This window comes from Belonocnema kinseyi, chromosome 8 (assembly GCF_010883055.1).
Source record: "Belonocnema kinseyi isolate 2016_QV_RU_SX_M_011 chromosome 8, B_treatae_v1, whole genome shotgun sequence".
In the NCBI taxonomy this organism is placed as follows: Eukaryota; Metazoa; Arthropoda; class Insecta; order Hymenoptera; family Cynipidae; genus Belonocnema; species Belonocnema kinseyi.
Window position 1 is genome coordinate 68,933,419 of NC_046664.1, and position 21,612 is coordinate 68,955,030.

Genomic DNA, 21,612 nt, shown 5'->3' on the forward strand with positions numbered 1-21,612 from the left:
TTTAGGAGTTTTAAAAAGATTAAAAACTATCATGCCAATTTTAGAAAGTTTTCTTAAAATCTTCTAGAATCTTTTATGATAATTGTGTTTAAATATTCTCTTAAATAATTTTTCGAAATGAAAAGTGATTCTTAATTTTCTTATGAATATTAAGAGAATGTTTTTATTCTTTTGAAGCCTTTCACAATTCTTGAAAAGAATCTAATTTTTTCGTTTAAAATCTACGAAAATCTACATTTTGTTTTGTATTAGGCTATCATTTCAAGTTTTGCATTAAGTTTGAATCTCTTCAAAACATCTACATATCTCTTAAAATTACTCAAATTTCGCCTAAAAATGATAAATGTTCAATTGTTATTTATATATCCATAGTGTAAAGAAATTTTCTAAAATTTGTAAGTTTTTCTTAAAATTGTAGAAAAATTAAATTAATTTTGACAGATATTTAGAAGTTTTGAAAAAATTTCCAAAATAATTTTAAATGTAAAACAAATTTAAAACAACTTCTAGATTTCTCAAGATTTTTAAATAAAATTTTGAAGCTTTCGAAGGATGTTTGAACTATTTAAAAAGAAAATCATTGAATTTATAGTTTAAAAAAAGTTCAGTTAAAAATTTTGCATTTTTTCAATATTTGATGTTTCTAGCTAAAAATTCCTTAAAATTATATAATTTTGAAAATTTAAAAGTTCATTATTGATTTTTTAATGTAGAGCATTACAAATGTTAACGTGGATTTATAATTTTTTATATTGAAAATTGTTAGTAACTTTAACTTTATATGCGTATATTATTGAGCACTTGAATACCAAATTTTTTCATTAAAAACTTTAAATTAAAATGTTAAAACTTCAAAATTTAACAGTTTCACTTAAAGTGCTTTCATTTGCAGCTGGGAAATGACCGGGAATTTATTTCGTCGCATAAAACGGCCACCCTAATTCAATGGAATTTTTCAATGTTTTTATTTAAATGAAATCCTAAATTCTTTTAACTCATTTCAAATTTAAAGTTCAATCAAGTTTTTCCATATTTCTAATTTGTTTTGAATTCATTTGATTTTTTTTTTAATTTACAGTTTAAAATTTTTAAGAATTAAATCGAATTTATATCGTTTTAACCTTAAATTCTCAAAATTAATACAAAATTTACGAAAATCAATTGAGTTTTTTTATTTTAAATTTATCGAATTCTTTTTAATTTAACTTAAATGGTTTTGTAATTATTAATCACTTCTTGGGTTAGAAATTAGTAGGGTTTCAAAGATTAGATTTTTTTTTAATTTACTCTGAATTATTTATATATCTCTCGAATTTTTGTTATTGATTTGTATTCGTCTAAATTAACTCAATTTTACTGAATTCAATGCATTTTTACATTGAATCGAAATTTTAAATAGAATTTCTATCGTTCTAACCTTAGATTCCTCTAAATTCATTCAAAATTTACGAAAATTAGAGGAATATTTTAATTTTTTTTTTTAATTTATTGAATTCTTTTCAATTTAACTTGAATTGTTTTGAAGTCTTATGACTTTATCCTGAATTTTTTATCCGTTCAGCGCGAAAAAAAAATACCCTTTGGTCTCTATATTTTATCCTATAGAGACTGTGAGGCCCGTAATTAATGTAATTAAAAATCCAAATTCATCCTACGTAGTAGCTTGAATGTTTACACAATATGAATATTAATTCAGTTTAAATCGAATCTTTTAATAAATAGCGTATAAAAAAAACAAGAAACCAACGCCCAAATTTGGACCACAGCGAACAAAAAAAAGGCTCCTATTGTAATCTAAAAAAAAAAAAAAAATGAATAATTTTCGGACAAAAATAAATAATAAAAATGAGAAGGCAACCAATCACATCCCCTTCCTTCTTTTTTTCTTTCTTTCGTCTTTTTTATATTTATAACTATCAAATTATAATAAAAAAACATTGAAAATAAAAATTAAAAATTAAAAAAAAAATTGTATCACCAACGTTTTGGTACTCATTTTTTTTATATTTTTTATATTCAATGTTTTTTATTGTAATTTGGTAGGTATAAAAATAAAGAAGACGAAAGAAAGAAAAAATTTTCTTTCTCTTTTTAATTTTTGGCCGAAAATTTTATTTTTTCATCTGTTCAGATTATAATAGGAGCCTTCTTTGTTTGTTGTTTGCCAAATTTGGTCGTTGGTTTCTTTTTTTTTCTTAACCGAAGTTTGCCATCAATTTGATTATTGTACTTTAAATAGGGTTTTAATTTGGATTTTAATCTAATTTAAATTTCTTAAATTTTTAATAGCGTATCAGGCCTTGACGGACGATGAGGCGCGAAAGAATTGGGAAAAATACGGTAACCCAGATGGTCCGGGTGCAATGAGTTTCGGAATAGCCTTGCCATCCTGGATTGTCGAAAAGGAGAATTCAGTTTGGGTCTTGGGGTTGTATGCCCTCGTTTTTATGGTCGCTTTACCAACTATTGTTGGGATGTGGTGGTACAGAAGCATTCGCTATACTGGAGACCAAGTAATTACCTCGCTCCTTTCATTTTTTAAACAAATTAATTTAAAAACCTACGACTTCTGTCGTGTGGTAATATAATATAAACAATTCCTCCAGGTCCTGCTGTCAACAACGGAGCTCTACTATTCGTTTTTCTATCACACACCGACAATGTCAATGAAGAGGATAATTATGGTTCTTGGTGCTTCCTTCGAATTCTCAAAAAGATTCAATACCGAAATCGTCGAGAGGCTTTCTGATAATGAAGAAGTTCCTACAGTAAGTGGTTCGAATCTACTTTGAAAATCAGAGTGGCCGCAAAAAACTTTTTTTTTTCAAAATTCCCTGATTTTCTGATTTTTCCCTGATTAATTGTTTAGTTTGCTTGGCCACTAAGACGCAAATGCCAGCATTTTTAATATGAAATATTTGTTAAGTGAATGATTTTTCTACCCTACAAGATAAATTTTCAATCCAAACATTTGAATTTTTACCTAAAAATTATACCTTGAAAAAAAGGTTAAATTTTCAATAAAATAGTTGAGTTTTTAACTAAATTTTTGCATTTTCAAACTGCAAAGATAAATTTGCGGCCAAAAAGGATTGCATTTTGAGATAAATAATCAGGGTGTCTACTCACCTGGAAAAACTGGAATTGTGAGAAATTTTTATATATCTGGAGATGTCAGGAAATTTTTTTTCAAGTCCGGGAATTTATTCTAGATCATTCTTCAATTTCTTTTTAAATTTTAATGTGAAATTGATTAACAATGTTTTTTTCTTATATTTAAAAGTAGATTTATATTACTGGATTTACCTATTTTATTGAAAATTCTTTTTCTTTTTTGATTGGAAATTAATTTTTTTCACTGGAAATTTAATTATTCTATTTATGGTTGAAAATTCGTATTTTTTAGTTGAATTCGACAGTGTTTGAATTAAAATAAAAATATTTTTTGATTAAAACATCAATTGGTACATTTTTCGTTGGAAATTCATCTTGGTTGGATAAAAGTTAAAAAGTTTTGTTAATCATTACTTTTTTCGTTGAACATTCATAATTTAAATTCAAAATAGTAGAAATTTACCTTTTTAGATTGAATATTCCATTATTTCAGTTTAAAATTAATCAAAGTATTCGAATTTACGACCTACCAAGATGAATTTTCAACAAAATAATCGAATTTTCAAACAAAAAATATTAAACTTGAAACAAAAACAATTGCATTTACAAAAAAATAGTTGAACTGGAAAGCAAAAGACAATTTTTCAGCAAAATAATTGAAATTACTACCAGGCAGTTGTATTCTTACCCAGAAAAGATGAATTTTCAACCAAATAGACGAATTTTCAAACCAAAAATTAAACTTCAACCAAATTGTTACATTTTCGAAACGAAAATTTTTTTTGACCAAACAGTTGCATTTGCAACCAAATAGTGGAATTTTAAAATAGTTATAATTTCCATGCGAAAAATACAAATTTTTTATATGACAATTGAATTTTCAACATGAAAATTTATATTTTTAACTTAAAAAGATAAATATTCAAACAAAAATGGAAAATTTAATTTTTTAACAAAAAGAAACGAATTTTCAATTTAAAAAAAAAGAAGAATTTTCAGGAAGATAGTGAAATTTTCTAACAGCGTCATGATTTTTTAAATACAATAAATAAATTTTTAATTCCAACAGACGGTTTTTTAAAGAAAAACGATTTTTTAGCCAAACAGAGAAAATGTGAAGCCAAGAAAATTATTTTTCTATAAAAACAGACGAATTTTTTACACAAAAGATCAACTTCAAATAAAAAATTAACATTTTTAACAAAATTTTTACATTTCAACCGAAGAATAGAACTGAATTTTCAATTTAAAAATATAATTTTTCAACAAAATAGTTCAACTTCCGACAAAAGAGATGAATTTTCAACAAAAAACACGAATTTTTAATAAAATAGTAAAATTTTCAACCATCCAGATAAATTTTAAACTAAAATCATAAATTTTCTGATCAAACTGACGAATTTTTAACATATAAAGATTTTTCAGCCAAAAAAAATGTCATCAAATTTTCGAATTTTTAAGACGAACTTTTTATGCAATAGTTTGATTTTCAACCAAAAGAGGAAATTTGGAACTAATTAAATGTTATCTGTATCAAAAGAGAAGAAATTTCCACTAAATAAAAAAAATAAATAAATAAAATGGAAGTTATTTTTTCAGTTAAAAATAATTAATTTTCAACCAAAAAAAAGGAGAATTTTCAGCAAAATAGTTACATGTAATCCAAGAGATGATTCAGATAAACTTAAAAAAAAAATGTTTAAGAAATTAGTTTATCTTTTACCCAAGTAGTTCAATTTAAAAAAAAATCACTTTAAACGAATAATGTAGTAGTTGATACTTAAAACAAAAAAGACATTCATTTTTATTCAAAAACAGTTGAATTTATGCAAAAAGATCAATTTTCAACTCAAAAAATTAAATGTTCAACCAAAAATGGAAGTTATATTTTTAGTTTAAAAAAACTAACAAAATATTTAATCAGCCAAAGCGATGAACTTTTGATAAAAGAATAATGTTTATCAGATTAGTTCAACAAAATTGTTGAATTCTTTAAAGGAGATTAATTTTCAAGCAAACAGATGCATTTTCATCAAAAAAAGATTAAATTTTTACTAAAACAGATGACTTATTAAACTGAAAAGACGAAATATTATATACATTCTTTAACTAGAAATATAATCGTCTTGGGGAAGCAACTTAAAAAAAAAGAAGTAGCAATAGAACTAGAAGGCAAATAAATAACTAACAAAAATATTTTCAAAATTCTCTAATTTTTCCCTCTTCAATTTTTCATTTTCCCTCACTATTAATATTCAGAGATAAGAATTTTGACCTTGTAATATTTTTAACATAGAATCTTTTATAAGCGGGAATAAAACAATTTTAAATTAAAATTTAAAAATGTATAATCCTTGACAGTTGTTTAAACTACCTTTCGTAGAAATTCCCTGACTTTCGCAATCTTTTTTTCCTTAAAATCCCTAACTTCCCTGATTTCGAGGTTTACCGTGACCGACGGCCATCCTGAAAAATTACCTAGATTTAAACATGTACACTTTTTCTTTTCAGCTCATTAAGCAATTAAGTGATCTACGAGAAAAGAACAAAGAGGCGCCACTCTGCCATTTATATTCTATCAAAGCAAGAGCAATACTTCACGCTCATTTATCAAGAATTCCCCTTAATCCGGAAACTCTGGAAAAAGATAGACAGTATATTATTAAGAAATGTCCGTACCTCGTTCAGGAAATGATTTCCTGTGTAAATCAACTGGTTATTTTGGCATATGCTAGACGAAGTACGTACAGATTTCATTGTTTGACTTTATGTTGGAAAATTTAGAAGATATTTAAAAAAAAAAATGTTTTTCCGATTTTTCAGTCGCTCATCTGCCGACTATTGAGACAATTGAAAATTGCATGAAGCTCTGTCCGATGATAGTGCAAGGATTCTGGGAAAACAAAAATCCGCTTCTTCAACTTCCTCATATAAAAGAAGAACATCTCAAACATTTCTTAGCTAAAAAGGTATAATAGTTTCTTATTTATTTATTATTTTATATTTATATCAAGGATCACAGTCAGTCTCCTTTTTTTCAGTTAAATCTCTTTTTTCTCCTTGAAGTTTAAATAAAAGAGATGAATTTGTTACTAAAGTTTGAAGTATTCAAGCTTAACAGTCGAATTTTTTACAAAAGAGTCGACTATTAAACCTTCCAAAAATGTTTGGATTTTCAAACAAAAAAGAATTAATTTTTACCACAAAGATTTGCATTTTTAACCAAGTAGTCTTAATCTTCAAGTCAAAAAGACACATTTTTTTTATAACATTTCTATCAAGAATGATGAATTTTCAATCCAAAAAAGACAAATTTTCAATAAAAAAAGACGATTTTTCAACAAGGCAGTTAAATGACCGAACAAAAAATATAAATTTAAGAAAATAGTTGAATTTATAAGAAAATTATTAAATTTTCAAACAAAATAATTATGTTTTAAAAAAAAGTTCTAGGATCACAGTCAGTCCCCTTTTTTTAAAGTTAATTTCCTTTTTTTCTCCTTGAAGTTTAAATAGAAGAGATGAATTTGCGACTAAAGATTGAAGTTTTCAAGCTTAAAAGTCGAAATTTCTAGAAAACAGTCATCTATTAAACCCTTAAACAAATGTTTGAATTTTCAAACAAAAAAGAATTAACTTTTACCACAAAGATTTGCATTTAGTTGAATTTACAAGAAAATTTTTTAATTTATAAACAAAATAATAAGATTTTCAAAAAGGTAGTTGAGTTAGCAACCACATAGTTAAAATTTGGTTCCACAAAAATAAATCTCCAACCAAAAGTTGAGTTACAAAAAATTTTTAACCGAACATTTGCATTAAAAACCAAATATTTTAAACTTTTAAGCAAAGGAAGCGAATTTTCAACAAAATAGTTGAATTTTCTACAAGAATAATATAATTTTCAATAAAATAATTTAAAAAATAATAATTATCAACCAGACAGTTGCATTTACAACCAAGTAGTTCCAATTTTAAGCAAAAGGGACAAATCTTCAACATACGCAGATGAATTTTCAATACAAAAGGACGAAATTTCTATTAAGAAATATAAATATTCGACAAATTAATTTTAATATTAAAAAAATAGTTTATTTTTAACCAAGCGGTTGCTTTTTTAACCGAAGAGGGTCAAATTTTTACCAAAAGGGATGAATTTCAAAAATAAAAAGGGCAACTCCCTAGAAATTAAATTTTCTGCGAAAATAAGATAATTTTCAACCAAAAAAATGAATTTTTAATAAAGTAGTTAATATTTAAGCAATTAGTAGAATTTTCAACCGAAAGGAAGCATTAATTTTCAACAATTAAAAATGAATTTTAAAGAAAATAGTTAATTTTTCAACCAGAGATGAATGAATTGTAGAATTTTCGAACCAAAAAAGAATTCTTTGTTACCAATATTGTTGAATTATAAATAAAAGAATTTAATTTTAATTCAAGTAATATTTATAATAAAAGGACGAATTTTCAGCCTCATACCAAATAGTTAAATTATTAACTAAAACAATTAATTTTTAAACAAAAATGGAATAGTTACATTGTCAGTTAAACAAAATTAATTTTCAGCCAAAAAATAGAACGAATTTTCAACTAAAATTATGAATATTCAAAAAAAAATAATAATAATTTGTTAACAGACTAGTTGAATTTTCGACCAAGTAATTGAATTTTTTTTAAAGTTGGTATTATTTTTAAGTTGGCATCTTTGGTTGAAAATTCAAATCTTTGGTTAAAAGCTGAACTGCTTTCATAAAAATTCTTTTTTTTTAAGATTCACAATTTTTATGAAAAATTCATCTATTTCTTTGAAAATGGAACTACACCAATACCAATTTTACTTTAATAAAAAGTGTTTGGAATTTGTTGAGAATTCAACTCTACTTGAAAGTTCGACTTTTTTTTGTAGAAAATTTCAATATTTTTCTTCAAAATTCAACAACAATTTAACTTTAACTAAACAGTTTTGTAGAAAATTAGTTTTATTAATATTAAAAATTAATTTTTCTAAATGGAACTTTAACTGTTTCATTTTTCTTGATAATTGGTTTTTTTCATTGGTTAAGAATTTATGTAGTTTGTTAAAAAATTCGTCTTTGTAGTAGAAAATTAATCTCCTTGATTGAAAGATTGAACTTTAATTGATTAACAACTTATGATTTTTGTTGAGCATTCGACTTTCTTAGTAGAAACTGAATCTTTTTGGTTGAAAAATCAACTGTTTTGTAGAAATATCGTGTCTTGGCCTGATTATTCAACATTTTGAATGGAATTTATTTTTATTGACTAAAAAATCATTCCTGGTTGAAAATCTAGAAAAATTGTCTTTTTCATTCGCAAATTTATCTCTTTTAGTACCAATTTCATCTTTTTTGGGTCAAACCAACCGGTTCTTATTTAAAATTTAATTTTTCGTTGTTGAAAATTCAACTACATGGTCGAAAGTTGAACTACTTTATTAATATTCGTAAGAAACAAAAAAATATTAAACTTAAAACAAAAACAATTACAAGAAAATAGTTGAACTTTAAAGCAAAAGACAATTTTTCAACAAAATAATTGAACTTATAACGAAACAGTTGACTTTTTACCCAGGAAAGCTGAATTTTCAACCAAATAGTGGAATTTTAAAATAGTTATAATTTTCTTGCTAAAAATGCGAATTTTGTTATATAACAATTGAATTTTCAACCTGAGAATTTGAATTTTTAACTTAAAAAGATAAATTTTCGACCAAAAATGGAAAATTTAAATTTGTAACAACAAAAAAAAACGAATGTTCAATTTAAAAAAAAAAATCAAGCAGATAGATGAGTTTTTAAATACCATGATAAATTTTTCATTCAAGCAGACGTATTTTAAACCAATACAGATCTTTTTAGCCAAACAGAACATTTCAAGCCAAGAAAATTATTTTTCTATAAAACAGACGAATTTTCGACAAAAAAGATCAACTTCCAATAAAATATGGAAAATTAACATTTTCAGTTAAAAAAATTAATTTGAAAAAAAAAACAATTTTCGACAAAACAATTAGATTTCAACCAAATAATTAAACTGAATTTTCATTAAAAAAAATATTAATCCAAAAATATCGAAAATAGGAATTTTTAAGTTTCAGTAAAGAAATTATATTCAACAAAAAACACGAATTTTCAAGAAAATAGTCAAATTTTCAACCATCCATATAAATTTAAACTAAAATAATGCCTTTTTAACCAAACAGATGCATTTTTAACAAATAAAGATATCTTTTAATCAAGAAAAAAATTTCATATCAAATTTTTGAATTTTTAAGATGAATTTTCTATGCAATAGTTGGAGTATCAACCAAAAAGAGGATTTTCGGAACCAACAAAAATTTTTCTCTACCAAAAAAGAGGAATTTTAAACTAAATAAACAAAAATTAACATAAAATGGAAAGTTATTTTTTAAGTTTAAAAAAATTAATGTTCAACTAAAAAAAAACTAATTTTTAACAAAATAGTTACATTTAATCCAAAGAGATGATTCAGGCGAAGCTTCAAAAAGAAACAAAAATTTTTAACTAATTGGTTTATCTTTTACCCAAGTAGTTGAATTTTCAATTAAAAAGGATCAATTTTCAGCTCAAAAAGTTAGATTTTCAGTTAAAAATATCAAGAAAATAGTTAAATTTCAACCAAAGAGATGAAATTTCAATAAAAATAAATAATGTTTATTAAAGTGGTTCAACAAAATTATTTAATCATTTTAAAGAGAATCTTTTTCGAGCAAACAGATGTATTTTTATCTGCAAAAGATTAAACCTCCACTAAAACATACGACTTATTAAATTGAACAGACGAACTAAAAAAAAACATGTTTTTTTAAACAGTATTTGTTGAATTTTCAACCAAATAATTCATAAGTTTTGTTGAGGTTTCGTCTTGCTCAGTAAAAACTTAATCTTCGTTATTGAAAATTCAACTGGTTTGTGGAAATATCGCCTCTTTGGTTTGATAATTCAAAATTTTGGATGAAATTTAGTATCTTTATTGGCTGAAAAATCATTCGTGTTTGAAAATGCAGCTCTTCTTGAAAGAATTACTTTTTTCATTTGAAAATTCATCTCTTTTTAGTAGTAATTTCATTTTTTCTTTGGTTCCATTCAACCGGTTTTTATTTAAAATGTAAATATTTTTTTATTGAAAATTCAAACTTTATGCAAATTATGCACAGCCTATAACATTGAACTATTGAACCCAGAGCGGCCACTGGGCCCAGAAACCGGGAAATGGCAGTGAATTTATTTCTTGACTGTGAATTTTATGAATTTTCAGAAGAAAAATCTGCCCAAGTTCGATTTCAAAAGTTTTCAAATAATTAAAGTGCAGTCTTGAAGATTTAAACAATTAAAAATTAAAAACGTTTGAAGTGGAAATTTTTTGATAAAAAATTGTTTTATTTAATCAACTTTAAATATAAATAAATACATTATTTTTTTAATGGATATGTACTTTAAACATAAAAAAGTGAATAATTGATTTGACAAAACGATTCTAAATCCGTTCAAAATGGGAGAATTTGCAGATTACAACTGTTTCAGTTCGAAAGTCTTAATGAGAATTGAAATTATTATAATATTCATTTCGATAATTTTATTTTCAAATATAAATTTTAATGATTCATCAATAAAATATTTTTAATTCAAGGTTTTAGGTCTTCCTTTATTTTATTTTTTATATTAAATTTTATAAATAAATTTATTAATATATCAATATAGTCGTAATTAATAGCTTTTATTCACTTTAAAATATTGTTTAAGTCTAAATTATGCAATTTTAAATCCGTTTAATTTGAAATTTTAAATTAGAAAAAGTGAAAGTATTTAATATTTAGCACTACTTCACTGTTCATTTAAGACGAGTCAATTGAAATCAAATATTTAAAAGTAAACCATTTTAATTTGAATTGTTTTAAATGGAAAGCTTTGAATCTCTACAATTTCGAAGAGCTTTTAAACTTTTAACGTTATAACACTTATTACTTGCAGAAAAAAATTGTGTAATTTTCAGAGATATTTTGAAGTTTTAAAAAGATTAAAAATTAATTAAAATCTTGAAATGATTTCAAGTAAATTAAACGAAGTGTATTAACATTTATTTCAGAACTTCTAAATATATTTTAACATTAATCGAATTTGTCCTACAATTTTTGGAAAATCCTGCAAATTAAAAAAAAATCTTAAAATCTTCCAGGTTCTTTTTTGATAATTTTGAAAATGTCTTAAAATCTTTTTAAATTTTCTGTAGCAATAATTCTTCAAAATGAAAAACCATTTTCAATTTTCCTGTGAATCTTAAGAAAACGTTTTAAAACGATTATAAATTTGTTGTTTGAAAGATGCAAAAATTTATATTTTGTTTTAAATTCGGCTGTGGGTATTTGCACCAATTTCTAAATTTAATTTGAATCTTTTTAAAACTTCTTAATATCTCTTAAAATTATTCTAACCTTTTCCACAAATAATAAGTGTTCTATTGTTATTTATAAATTAGAATTTTGAATATTTTTGTTTAATTTGCACGATTTTCTAAAAGTTGTAGAAAAAATTTAATTCATTTAAAAATATATTTAAAATGAAAATAATTTTACTTCTTACTTAAAAAATTGTTAAGTTAAAAAAATATTATTTTTCATTTTTTAATTTGTCTAGCTTAAAATTACTGAAAATAATATAATTTTGAACATTTTTAAAGTTTATTGCTTGATTCTTTTATTTAAAGTATTAAAAACGTTAACGTTGGTTTATAAAAGTTTTAAATTTTGCAGTTTATCTGAATTTCATGTTAAATTGTGTTAGTACCTTCCATTTTATACGTGTAAATTATTGAGCATTTGAATACACAATTTTTGAATTAAAAAACATTTGAACTTAAATTTAAAAGTTTAAAATTCAATAGTTCCTCTTTGAATGCTTTAATTTTTGAATTGGGATTTTTTTTCTTCGATTAAAAGGGCCACCCTGTGCACCACTTGTGATTCCTCTTCTCTCTCTCTCTCTTTTTTTTTTTTTTGTCACAAATCACTTTAAACTTTCAGCGACAAATCAAAAGTCTCCAGCAGCTAGCACAACTGAAGGGAGAAGATAGGAGACAATTGTTAAGAAATTTAACAGAAAGTGAATACAACGATGTGATGAAAGTTCTCGGCAGCTTTCCCTTTGTCGAGTTCCAAGTGCATGCCGAAGGTCTGTAAATATTTCACGAACCGGAGATGAATATTTGGAAATTGAATAAATTCCAAATTAATGGTTTGAATATTTGAATTTGCAGTTATTGATGATGAGAATCCGACAGTTTACACGGCGGGTGCCGTTGTGACAGTGACTGTAATGCTGATTCGCAAAGATATGAAGCATCTGTTTGGAGACGAGTCCGTGAAAGAGCAGACGATAATAGACGATGCCAAAGTGGACGGTGTCAAAGAGAAAGAGCCGTCCGAAGAACAGAGTCAAACTGTCAAGCGACCGGCTTGGCTGAAGCAGCAGAAGGGACAGAAAAAGTCCCACAATAAGAAAGGTAGTAATAAGAAAGTAGGTAAAGCAGCCGCGTCGCAGGAAAAGGCTCAGGGTGAAAATCAGACGAGTCAGGCGGATAATACGCCCAATGCGAGAAAGAAGAGTGAAAATAAGGCGGCTAAGGAGTCCTCGAAAGAGAAAAATTCTGATGCCAGCGACAGTGAGGCTGAGAGTGATAGAAGCGAGGAGGAGGAAAGTTCCCATGAGAAGAAAGACTCAACTGTCGATGATGATGACATGGAGTGGGAAAGGTAACTCGATTTTTCTTTTTTTAAATGAATTTTTCAATGTTATAAGGTAAATTGGCCATTATTGGGACTGTCAGGAAAAGCTAAGCCACATAAACATAATTTTAAAATGGGGAATTGGAATTTTTGGTACAAAAATGGTTATAATAAGTGGCCAAGACATCATTTGATCGATTAGAACAAAAAATACATTATTAATTTTACAGTTAATTAATATAAATGGATATTTTTTCAGCTAGTCAGATCGCCCATTATTGGGACAAGAAATAAAATGGCACAATTTACTTATAATTTATTACAGAATAAATTAAAAAGCAAGAATGGATTGTGATTACCGTTTAATTGATTATTTATTCCAAAAAAGTTGTTCATTTTCCAAATTTCAAGTAACGACAAGATCTTTAATTGACAAAAAATAAAATCTCGAATTTAAAAATATCCGAGACTAAAATTCACCGACTTCAAGACCGATGTGTAAAATAAACGAATTGTTAAATTCCCACAAATATTTCAAGTATCGAAATTTAGAACGGCTAAAAATAGTTAATTGATTATTAATTTATGAGCTATTAATATCATTATAAATAACGCAAACAATTCAATTAATCATTAATTCATAATTTATTAATTATTTTCGGCAAATTTTAAATTTCGTCAAGCTTAAATTTCAGGAATAGAAATATTCATGGGAATTTAACACTTCATTTATTTTGTAATTCCGAATTTTTTTCTGGCTAATTGATGATTTTGTTATTCATTTTTTCATTAATTTGTGTTAGTTCTGGATATTCAAACACTTTTAAATATAGTGATCAAGAACTTTTTTTTTTATATTGCCGTTTTAAAATATAATGCTACTATACAATAAATATAATTATTATATTCATAAATGATAAACAAGAAAAACCAGTAACGAATTTTTTTTATCTTTGATAACACTCAAATTATTCGAAAATTATTTTTCGAAGTGCTATAATAAATCCATATTAAAATTAAATTCTGAAAATTGAGAACAATAAAATAGGTATTATCACCTTGTTTTGAAATTTATGTAAATATAATTTTCATAAGATTTTTGAGAACATTTTAAAGAGTTTTAAATATTTAAGGATTGTTAAAAAGAATCTAGAAGATTTTAAAGAATTTTTTTCATAATATAGGATTTTACGAAATATTATGAAAAATTCGAGTCCTTTTAAAAGATGTTTAGAACTTTTAGAAGTTGGGAAGGAATCAAGAAATATTTAATACATTTCCGAAAATGTTTCCGAGTTTTCAAATATTAGTAATCTGTTTAAAACGTCTTAAATTCCTGAAAATACTTTTAACTGACACAAATTTTCGCAAAATTTACAAATATTCCAAACTTTTAAAAAATTACCTTAAAGTCTTCTAAATGTTTCCAGCAATTTAAAGAAAATTTGCTTTATGCGCTTGAAAACTTTCGAAATTCTTTTAAATTCTACTAAATATTTCTTGCATTTACCCAATTTTTGTTCGTTTTCATTTTGCAATCTTACTAAATTGAAACATTTTGCTTTAAAATATTCTAAACTATTTTCAGAAATTTTAGGAAATCGTTTATGTTTAAAAACTTTTTTTAATTTTGTCTTAAAGTTTATTCTTAAAAATAAAAAAATTATTTAAAATTTTCACATGAATATAAGAACAACTGTTTTCTCTCTCTAATTCTTGACAGACCTTCTAAACCTTCTAATATCTAAAAATTATTTAAATTTTTCCTGCATTTTTTATTTATTCTACAAAATAAAAAAATTCCTTAAAATCTTTCGAAATCTTCTTTGACTATTTTTGAAATTTTCGAAAATCTTTTCAAACAATCTCTTCAAATTATTTTTTCGAAATAAAAAATTATTTTAATTTTTCTTAGGAGCCTGAAAAAATGTCTTTCATTTTCGTGAAAATTTACAAAAATCTTAAAAAATCTTTACAAGTTTTAATTATTTTTTAATCATTTCAAAACTTTTGAAATTTTGAAACTAAAAATTTTTTCTAAAATTATGTAATATGGCAAAATTGCAAAATTTTATTTTAAAATCTTTCACACTTTTTAAAGATTTTAGGAAATAATTCAAAATTTTTTATGATTTTTTTCGATTTTCTCTCGAAATTCCTTACAAAACCATCATTTAAAAGTTTCCCATTTTTTTCAAACCCTGACAAAATTCAGTTTACCTAACAAATTTGTAAATCTTTAAAAATTAAAAAAAAATCTCTCAAATCTTCCATATTTTTCAACCCACATTTTAAAATCTTTAAAACTTAAAAAATTATATAATTAATGGAAATGATTCGATAAAAAAAAACAGAAAAGCACTATTAGAAAAATTCATTTTCTTGATATAGTTTTTAAGAGTTTGTAACGGCTCATCATGAATTATTTTAAGTTTTAAAGTTTTAAAATTTGGGTTAAAAGAATATGGAAGACTTTGAGACCATTTTTTTAAATTTTTTAAGATTTACAAATTTTTTAGGTAAACTGAATTTTGTCAGGGTATGAAAAAAAGTTCCTAAAATCCACGGGAAATTTTTAAATGATTGTTTTGTAAGAAATTTCAAGAGAAAATCGAAAAAAAGACCACAAAACATTTTGAATTATTACCTAAACTTTTTAAAAAGTGTGTGAAAGATTTAAAAAAAAAATGTTACAATTCTTACATATTACATAATTTTATAACAAATTTGAGTAAGTTTAAGAAATATTCAGAAGTTTTGAAACGATTAAAAAATAATTAAAACTTGTAAAGATTTTTCAGGAATTTTGTAAAGTTTCACGGAAATGAGACATTTTTTCAGGTTCCTCGGAAAGATTAGAATCATTTTTTATTTCGAAATATTAATTTGAAGAAATTATTTAAAAAGATTTGAGAAGACTTCAAAAAAAGTGAGAGAAGAATCTGAAAGATTTTAAGGCAATTTACAAAATTTTACAGAATAAATAAAAAATGCAGAAAAAATTTGATTAATTTTTGGAAATTAGAATATTTAGTAGGTCTGACAAGATTAAAAAAGATGATATTAATTTTCTATCAAATAAAAAAGTTAAATTTCAACCTAAAAAGAAGAATTTTCAACAAAATAGTTGAATTTTTAACCAAATAGTCTTCCGTAATATTCAGTTTGCATTTAAGCAAAAAATCTAGAAAAAAAATTGAAGTTTTTTTTAAAAAAGAAGACAATATGGATAATAATATGGGAAGTCTGATATCGTCATTATCGCCAATAAAGTATTTTTCATCACCACTGAATCGGATTCCCGCTCAGATAGAGATCCTAAATATGGAATATATTTAAAATACGTGATGACAATTTTTCTTTGAAATAGGTTTCAGCAGAGGTCGAAGAAAAGGGAGAAAGTTTTGGAGGGTAGGAGTAATTTGTCTCATGAAGTGCACTGTCCCCTCTTTCCTGATATCAAGCAGGAATACTGGTGGGTTTATATTTGCGACAGGAAGAGTCGCTCTTTATTGACAGCACCAGTTCATATTACTTCCTTAGTCGACACCGAAGAAATTCAGGTCCGATTTACGGCTCCTCGGTGGCCGAATCTTTATACATTCACAGTTTGTCTGCGCAGCGACTCTTACCTCGGATTCGACCAAGCGCAGGATATCAAGGTTTGTCCTTTTCATTAGAAATAATTTTCCAAAAGAAAAATCCGTTTTCCCTTCCCCTGTTCTTCTACTTTTTCTCGCTAAATTCTTAGGAACTTGAAAAAATGTCTGTCATTTTCGTGAAACTTTACAAAATTCTTAAAAATCTTTACAAGTTTTAATTATTTTTGAATCGTTTCAAAACTTTTGAAAATTTGAAACTACAAATTTTTTCTAAAATTATGTAATATGGCAAAATTGCAACATTTTGTTTTAAAATCTTTCACGCTTTTTAAAGATTTTAGGAAATAATTCAAAATTTTTTGTGATCTTTTTTCGAGTTTCTCTCGAAATTCCTTTAAAAAAAAATCATTTAAAAGTATCGCATTTTTTTTCAAACCCTGATAAAATTCAGTTTACCTGACAAATTTGTAAATCTTTAAAAATTAAAAAAAATCTCTCAAATCTTCCATATTTTTAAACCCACATTTTAAAATCTTTAAAACTTAAAAAATTATATAATTAATGGAAATGATTCGATAAAAAAAAAAACAAAAAAAAACAGGAAAGCACTATTATTCCCTGTGCTCCTATTTTTTCTCGCTAATTTCAGGGTGGCTGCTGGACCGGAAAACCGGGAAATGACAGTGAATTTTTTTTTTTTACTGGGAATTTTAGAATTTCTAAAGAAAAGTCCAGGGTGGTCGCTGGACCGGGAAACCCTGAAAATGCAGGGATATTTTATGAGACCGGGAAATGATAAGTGAATTTAATTTTTGATTGAATTTTACAAAATTTAGAAGGAAAATCCAGGGTTTCCGCTGGACTGGAAAAAATAATTATTTTTAAAATTGAATCAGTTCAAACTTTTAAGAATTTCCAGATTTTAACGTGAAAAATTTAACTGATTCAATTGAAAATGCTTATTAGGTAAACAAATTTAAATACCCGTTTGAAACTATAAACTATTTTCTAGTTTAAAATAACTGCAAAATAATATATTCATAATTATGGTTAATTAATTTATTATTATTATATATGAAAGTTGATCAAATTTCAAATGTAGCTTCAGCCTAAAGTTTGAAATTTCGTATTTAAGAAAAAAGTCAGTTGCTTAATATTTAAAAATATTTGACTGTTCATTTAAAATCAGCCATTAGAAAACAAAAATATTCAAAACTAAAAAAAAAAGAAAAAAAAACTTTGAAGGTTACCACTTTAATTGTTCTATTTGAAAACTTTTAATTTTTAAGTAAAATTGTTAAATTTTTATTTATAAATAAATATTGAACACCTATTATTCCTTGAAGAAGTTTGATTAAGTTGAAGAAATATTTCGAAGTTCTGAAAAGATTTAGAATTAATGTAAAATTTGAAATTATTTTAAATGATTTAAACAAACTGTCTGCGTATTCGAACAAAATCCCACTATTCACATCAAAATTTCGGTGCAAATAGCCCACAAAATTTTAGAAGTTCTGAAAAAGTTTGAAAGATATTTTAAAATCTGAACAAATCTCAAACATTTTTAATGATTCCAGCTTAAAATTGCTTAAAATGGCTGGGAAATTGCCGTTATTTAAAAATTTTTTTTATTAAAACAGCCACCCTGAAAATCTGTCCCAAGTTCGATTTTAACTATTTTTTAAATGATTAGTTGCATTTTTATCATTTTTAATTATGATATTATTCAGCTTATAATGCGTAATTTGAAAAAAAATTATTTAACCAAATTTTCCATTTAATATTTTAATTTTGAAGCGTACATTTTTAATTTGAAAAAAATTTTAAATGCAGTCTTGGAAGACTTAAACAGTTAAAAATTAAAAATGTTTGAAATTTACAATTTTTGATAAAAATTAGTTTTATTTGATCAACTGTAAATATAAATTAATACATTGTTTGTTAAGAGGATTCTAAATACGTTCAAAATTTAAGAATTTCCAGAGTTCATTGTTAAAAATTAAACTGGTTCGATTCAAAAGCTTTAGCCGTAAAAAAGCGTAATTAATTTGAAACTGAATTGTTTGAAATAGAAAGCCTTGAATCGTTAAAATTTCAAGGAGCTTTTAAACTCTGACCGATTTTTAAGAATTGTGAAAGGCTTCAAAAGAATAAAAACATTTTCTTATGATTGCTAGGAAAATTGAAGGTGATTTTTTATTTTGAAAAATTAATTGAAATTCGAATAATTTTTGAATTATAATATTATAAATAATATTATTAATTAATTTTTCCTCCGAATTTTTAAAGAAGTTATGAAAAGCTTTTATTAATCGTTTTAAATTCGAAACAATTTGAAACAACATATAGATTTTTCTATATCTTGAAGTAACATTTTGAAGCTTTTTATGGATATCTAAACTATTTAACATAAAAATAATTTAACTTTGAATGTAAAAATTGTTCACTTTAAACCAATTTAATCATTCAAGTTTGAATCTTTCTTGCTTAAAATTGGTTAAAATATTTAAATTGTTTCATTTATTGATTAATTCTTGAATTTATAATATTGAAAATGATATCATGGTTTTGTATTTTTGAAACTGAATCTGAATCTTTGAACTCTACAATTTATAAAAGTTAAAAATTCTAAATTTCCAGTTTAAATGCATTTAATTTAAAATTCTTTAATTGAAAACTTTTAGTATTTTCCATTTTATAGGCTTGACAAAAAGATTTTAAACCAGTTCAAAATTTAAGACTTTTCAGATTTTAACGTTAAAACTTAATCGGTTTTAATTTGAAAGGCTTAGTCATTAAACAAATGTGAACATGTGACTGAAAGTTTATAAACTATATTAGTCTTAAAAATAACTTCATAATAATATATTCTTAATTAAAGGATTTGATTCAATATAAAATATTGTTTCAGTCTAAAATATTCCATTTTTAACCCATTCAATTCGATATTTTTAATTACAAAAAAAAAATAATTATTGAATGTTTAGCAATATTTGAATTTTTATTTAAGACAAGCAAATTGAAACCAAATATTTAAAAGTAAAGAATCTTCAACTGAATTGTTTGAAATAGAAAGCCGGGAATCGTTAAAATTTCTAAGAGTCTTTAATCTTTGAACGTTACAATTTTAATTGTTATATTTGAAAAATGCTTAATTTGTAAGTGAAGTTTTTAAATTTTGATGTATAATTTACAAATGTACGTTTGTAGAAAAAATGTGAGTAATTTTAAGAGATATTTAGGATTTTTAAAAAGATTAATAATTATCATACTTTGAGAAAGTTTTCTTAAAATCTTCTATAATCTTTTTTGAAAATTTTGTTTAAATCTTTGAAAAACTTTTTAAATATTTTCTTGAAGTAATTTTTAAAAATGAAAAATTATTTTTAATTTTCTTGTGAATATTAAGAAAACGTTTTTATTCTTTTGTAGCCTTTCACAATTCTTGAAAAGAATCAAATTTTTTGTTTAAAATCTGCGAAAATCTACATTTTGTTTTATATTAGACTAAAATGTCAAGTTTTACATTAAGTTTGAATCTCTTCAAAACATCTACATATCTCTTAAAATTACTCAAATTTCCCCTACAAATAATACATGTTAAATTGTTGTTTATACATCTAAATAGTAAAGAAATGTTCTAAAATGTCCAGAATATTTTGAAAATTGTAGAAAAAAGCGATTAATTTTGACAGATATTTAGAAGTTCTGAAAACATTTTCAAAATAATTTTAAATTTAAAACAAATTTAAAACAACTTCTAGATTTCTCAAGATTTTCAAATAAATTCTTGAAGCTTTCCAAGGATGTTTAAACTATTTAAAAAGAAAAGAATTGAATTTCTAATTTAAGAAGTGTTCAATTTAAAAATTTATTATATATAAATTTATATTAATTATATTTATAGTAATTTATTAAAAATTATATAATTTTGAAAATTTTAAAGTTCATTGATTGATTTTTTAATTTAGAGCATTGAAAATGATAACGTGGACTTATATTTTTTTATATTGAAAAATGTTAGTACCTTTAACTTTATACGCGTTAATTATTGAGCATTTGAATGCAACCTTTTTTAATTAAAAATTTTCAATTTTAAAGGATCAAAATTTAACAGTTCCACTTTGAGTGCTTTAATTTGCAGCTCAGTTGTTATTACCTAAAGTGGAAATTTTTTTAGCTTTAGTTTTCCATTTTTTAATTTCATTAACCGTGAAAAATGTTTGCTCCCCGGGAAAAAAACCGGGAATTTATTTCGTCGATTAAAACGGCCACCCTCTTATGGTTTATTAATTAATTATTATTATATATGAAAATTGATTAAATTTCAAATATAGTTTCAGCCTAAAGTTTGAAATTTTTTAAGTAAGAAAAAGGTGTCAGTTGCTTCATATTCAAAAATATTTGAATGTTTAATTAAAATCAGTTATTAGAAAACAAATATTCAAAATTAAAAAAAAAACACTTTGAACGTTAGTTGAAGAAATATTTTGAAGTTCCGAAAAGATTTAGAATTAATATAAAATTTGAAATTATTCCACATAATTTAAACAGTTTGTTTTGATCAACCTTAAATCCAAATTAATTCATTATTTTAAAAATTGAAATCTATTTGAAGTATCAAAAAGTAAACAATAATTGATTTGTTAAGAGGATTCTAAATCCGTTAAAAATTTAAGAATTTTCAGAGTTCAACGATAAAAATTAAACTGGTTCTATTCAAAAGCCTTAGTCATAAAAAAACGTAAATAATTTGAAACTGAATTGTTTGAAATAGGAAGCCTTGAATCGTTAAAATTTCAAGGAGCTTTTAAACTCTGACCGCTTTTTAAGAATTGTGAAAGGCTTTAAAAGAATAAAAACATTTTCTTCAGATTGCTCGGGAAATTGAAGATGATTGTTTATTTTGAAATATTAATTAAAATTCGAATAATTTTAGAAGTTTCGAATTATAATATTATTAATAATAAACGGCCACCCGGATTATCTTTAATCCTGGAATACAGATTTACATTCCTTAGCTTTTCCGAAATTTTATAAAATCACTTGGAATATTTTAAAATATCCTAAAAACTTATGATCCTATAAAATAGTTTCATATCTTCCGAAAATTTTTAAAGCCCTATAAAA

General features: G+C 24.4%; 1 protein-coding gene across 1 annotated transcript in view; it reads left to right on the forward strand.

Annotated features, from left to right (window-relative positions):
- Positions 1-21,612, forward strand: part of LOC117177690 (translocation protein SEC63 homolog) — a 37,123-nt gene that overhangs the window by 14,510 nt on the left and 1,001 nt on the right. Inside the window, exons 5-11 of the mRNA XM_033368545.1 lie at positions 2,290-2,513; positions 2,607-2,768; positions 5,626-5,854; positions 5,938-6,083; positions 12,179-12,326; positions 12,412-12,907; positions 16,251-16,542. Coding sequence (XP_033224436.1) covers positions 2,290-2,513; positions 2,607-2,768; positions 5,626-5,854; positions 5,938-6,083; positions 12,179-12,326; positions 12,412-12,907; positions 16,251-16,542 — 1,697 coding nt within the window. The remainder of the gene's footprint in view (positions 1-2,289; positions 2,514-2,606; positions 2,769-5,625; positions 5,855-5,937; positions 6,084-12,178; positions 12,327-12,411; positions 12,908-16,250; positions 16,543-21,612) is intronic.